At 47.8% G+C, this 4,361-nt stretch overlaps 1 protein-coding gene across 1 annotated transcript in view; it reads left to right on the forward strand.

Annotated features, from left to right (window-relative positions):
- The window catches only part of Rcsd1 (RCSD domain containing 1), a 17,775-nt gene that overhangs the window by 7,594 nt on the left and 5,820 nt on the right, over window positions 1-4,361 (forward strand). The window contains exons 5-6 of the mRNA XM_005370115.1: window positions 1,354-1,425; window positions 3,537-3,737. Coding sequence (XP_005370172.1) covers window positions 1,354-1,425; window positions 3,537-3,737 — 273 coding nt within the window. The remainder of the gene's footprint in view (window positions 1-1,353; window positions 1,426-3,536; window positions 3,738-4,361) is intronic.

A 4,361-nucleotide genomic window follows, 5' to 3' on the forward strand; every position in this document is an offset into this window, starting at 1 on the left:
GCTGTTTGCTGGATTCCCACTGTCTTCCAGAAGAGTTGAGAGGGTTTATAATATTACCTAAAGTGAGATTTGGTAGGGAAGATTTTTGCTGCAGTTTATGAAAACCACGAAATTTCTCTGTGAAGCCCTGAAACTAAGAACCTCTCAGTTGGTGCCGAAGGATCATGATGCTCACTAGAAACCAAAGTTCCTTGACAGGCATCTCTAGGAACATGTCTGACAATGGAGACAATCTAGAGCTTGAAGGAAAGCCCTCGGCATCCTTTGCCATAGCCAAGAAATCTTGGTAGAGCAGGCATCCACCTGGCCAGCAAAGTTGGAGTCAGAAGGAGCAGGTCTCTGAATCCCAGCCTTTGACGGTCCCGTTGCAGCATGCTCTCCCTTGGCACCAGCATTTGAAAAGTTCCTGATCAGTTGTTTCTGTCTCTCTTCTACAACTAATATAATCAGACACCTCAGAATGTTACCAGGCAGTAGCAGTGATGGTCTTCTTCGGTACCAGCACAGCCGTATATGGAGACGGGGGAGGTAACATACTCTGGTCCCCAAATACTGAGAATATCCCTTCTGTGCTTGATGCTGTCTGTCAACGTGAAAGTCGCCTTCTATCTCTCCACCATCATTTAATCACCATGACTGTCCTCACCTTTGTATTATACTAGGAATTTAGGGTGAAACAAGGAGCCAATCTTTTTACAAAAATCTAATCCGGAAGTGGGAAAGACTCACGGTGTACATTGATCACAAAAGTAATTTTCAGAGCCTGCATAGTAGATAGCAGTCACAACTGTTTGTTCAGGGAAGGGAGTAGATCACCTTCATCTTCATGTACCCACCGTGATGCGTGAGGGCCATTAGATACTTAACGTGTGTATCTGATAAATTAAATGAATATTCACATTTGGGAAAATTGTAGTACATGAACCATGCCATTGGTGGAATTTTCCAAAATATCAATTCCATGAAGGGATTTTGCTAATACCGCTGCCTAATTTCATTCCCCGCCTAGGATTTATTGTTTTGTTGATGACCATTTTTGCCCTTTGTCTGTGAAATCCCTTCCAATTGTTGATTCGCCTTGGAAGGCCATGAAGAGATTCTCCCTGGGAGGGGAGGCTTCCTGTAGTCCGAAGGTCTGCCCTGACTTCTCAGCTCAGACTCAAGTGGTCTTGCTTGTGGTGAAATGCGGGGATGGGGGGTGGCCGGGGGTGGTGGGGAGGTGCGGGCAGGCAGGAAGTCTGTCTCATTCAGGCCTGACAAGGTAAGTGGGCATCAAAGCGGCAGCGGCTTGAGAGACCACCCTGTCTCCTCCCTTTGGCTCACTTGGTTGCTTTTGGTCTATTTGCTCTGTAGAAATCACCATCCAACACCAGCCACCCACCTAAAATCAAGGTGAAGAGCTCTCCGCTGATTGAGAAGCTTCAGGTCAGTGTGAAGTGTACATGCATCCCCATGCATGCTCATGCATGCTCATGCGCACACCCTGCCTCACGCGCATTCCCTGGCACCTGTGGTCCAGCATTCCCTGGTACTCATCATATGCTATTAAAAAAACAAACAAACAAAAAACAAAACACAACCTGGACTTAACAATGCTGCCTCTTGTGCATTTTCTATATTTAATTCTTCCCATGACTTAGTCTCGTCTGCTTTGTGCATTTGTCCTTAAGACAACACCAGGTAAATAATAGCTACCTTCCTAAACACACTTAGTGCCTTGAAGCCAGAGAGTGCTAACAAGGCTTGGGAGTTCTCAGTGTCATCTGTCTTGCCTGAGAGGAGTACTGGGGAGTGGGGCATTGTGAGTGGAGTGTACTAGCCACGCCTTGCCAGAGAGTAGCCAGAAATCAACCACAAAAGGTTGTGGAGATCAGACTAAAAGTTGGGACCGAGGGCCTGAGTCTCAGAAAGGGTGTTTAGACTTGCTCAAGATCATCAGCAGCTATTGAAAGAAAGATTCTATATCAAATATAATTGGCTGTGTGGAACTTTCTGTTGTTCCGCCAGCCTCTACTGCCAGTCCCCTCTCTGTGAGGTCTTAATATGACCAGCCCAGTCAGGTCTACTCAGCTGTGTAGGTTTGGATCTATAAAGAGCAGGAGGAAGAGTGTGCCCCTAGCTGGCAGTGAAAACCCGTGGACTGGTGATTCAGCTCAGTTGCCAGAGCTCAGAAAGCCCCATTCAATTCAGAGTTCAATTCCTGGCGCCTAGTCTTGTTGGAGCTGCCTGCAGCCCCAGCACTCTGAAGGTAGAAGTTCAAGGTCATTCCTGGTTACACAGGGAGTTGGAGGCCTGGCTCTGTGAGGCCTTGTCTGGGCTATTAATGCATAACCCTTCTATAGCCGTCTTCCTGCTCTACTGTTGGTGAGGTTGATCTGTGGTCTCCCACCTGTTCTCCTGCTGAACCTGTGATTCTGTTAGGCCTTGGTTACCTCTGAGTGACTCTGTCTTTGGTCTCCCTTTGTATCCATTTTGATCTGGTTCCAACTGTACTGCGATGCCCCAGAGAGACGCCTTGAAGTGTGCAGCACCATTGTACTGTCTCCGAAGACAGAACTCTGCTTGCAGGCCTAGGGACAAGCAGGCCTGAGGAGCGAGCAGGCCAGCCACAGACCTCAGGATATTTAGCCATCTTCCTCTCAGGAGACCAATACTGACTCTGTCGAATGATCGCAAAGGCGACAGCTGTAGCCAGCAGAGATAGGTGCACACAGAAGATGTTAATAGGCAGCAGATGCTATTGGCTAATGGGAAGATGACATGAGTGCCAAATACTGTAAGATCCTGGGAGCTGATGGTGCTGCCAGCAGTTTCTCTTTGGGCCACTGTGACTACTCACTGGAGCTGTTATCATCATCATCATCATCATTATCAGAGAAGGTCTCACTATGTAGCCCCAGCTTGCCTGGAACTCACTAATGTAGACCAAACACACAGAGATCTGCCTACCTCTGTCTCCTGAGTGGTTGTTTTTGTTTGTTTGTTTTTTTTTTAGTTTTTTGAAACAAGGCTTCTCTGTGTAACAGCCCTAGCTGTGCTGGAACTAGCTTTTGTAGATCAGGCTGGCCTCAAACTCACAGAGATTTGCCTGCCTCTGCCTTCCGAGTGCTGGGTTTAAAGATGTGCACCACCACTGCCTGGATGGCACATATCTTTAATCCCAGCACTCAGGAAGCAGAGTTGAGTGGGTCTCTGAGTCCAAGGCCAGCCTGGTCTACAGAGCAAGTTCCAGCATAGCCAAGGCTACACAGAGAAACCCTGTCTTGAAAACCCAAAGGAAAACAAAGCTACACCACTATGCCAGACCAGGACTGTTGGAGTGACTATTGGGTCCACCTCAGCATGCCCTGAGTGTCCGACAAGGTAACCTACTGTGAACCAGGTAACAGGCCGTATGGCTGGCTATACAAGCCTTCCAGGAGCAGTCAGAGTACAATGGCAGACGATTGGTTTGGGAGAAGCACACAGAGTCTCCTTTTGAGTGTCCTCAGCCAGCTGAGGCCAGTGAACAAACATCTTTTCCCCTTTCTTGACAGGCCAATTTAGCCTTTGACCCAGCAGCTCTTCTGCCTGGGGCTTCACCCAAAAGTCCTGGACTCAAGGCTATGGTGTCACCATTTCACAGTCCCCCTTCCACACCCAGTAGCCCCGGCATCCGGTCTCAGCCAGAAGCAGAAGAGGTACCTGTGAGTTTTGACCAGCCCCCGGAAGGGGCTCACCTGCCTTCTTACAATAAGGTACGGTCTGCCTCCGTCGTATTGTGGTGTGCCCAGGGGAAAAAAACATCATCTACAGTCTTTTAGGTCATTCCCACTGAACCCAGAGCTCAGCAATCAGCTGAAATGCTGGTCAGCCAGCTCCAGGGATCCATTGTCTCAAATCCACAGGTTGCCTCTTGTTTTCCACAAGATGCCAAGAACCCAAACTCAGCCCCCCTCGCTCTTTCATCAACAGCCAACACTTCACCCACTGAGATTTCTCCCCAAATTATTAACTGATGGACAGCATTTATATCTTCCTAAGACAAAAGCCTGCAGCCTACCAAGTAGTTTTACAATCCCCCAGAGCGGTGGTCCTCAACCTTCCTAATACTGCAGCCTGTTAGTACAGTTCCTCATGTTGCAGCAACCCCCAACCATAGAAGCATTTCACTGCTACATCATGTCTGTCATTCTGCTAGTGTTATAGAATTCTAATGTAAATATCTGGTAAGCAGGATATCTGATATGCAACCCCTGTGGGGTTGAGAAGTGTTGCTCTAAATTCTGTTTTATAAGAAACAGCAAACAACTTACCCCTGCTAGGGAAGTTAACGGACCTGCAGTCAGTTTGTTCTGCACACGTAGTCTTTTTTTTTTTTT

The sequence above is a fragment of the Microtus ochrogaster genome, unplaced genomic scaffold, assembly GCF_000317375.1.
Source record: "Microtus ochrogaster isolate Prairie Vole_2 unplaced genomic scaffold, MicOch1.0 UNK70, whole genome shotgun sequence".
NCBI classification, from domain to species: domain Eukaryota; kingdom Metazoa; phylum Chordata; class Mammalia; order Rodentia; family Cricetidae; genus Microtus; species Microtus ochrogaster.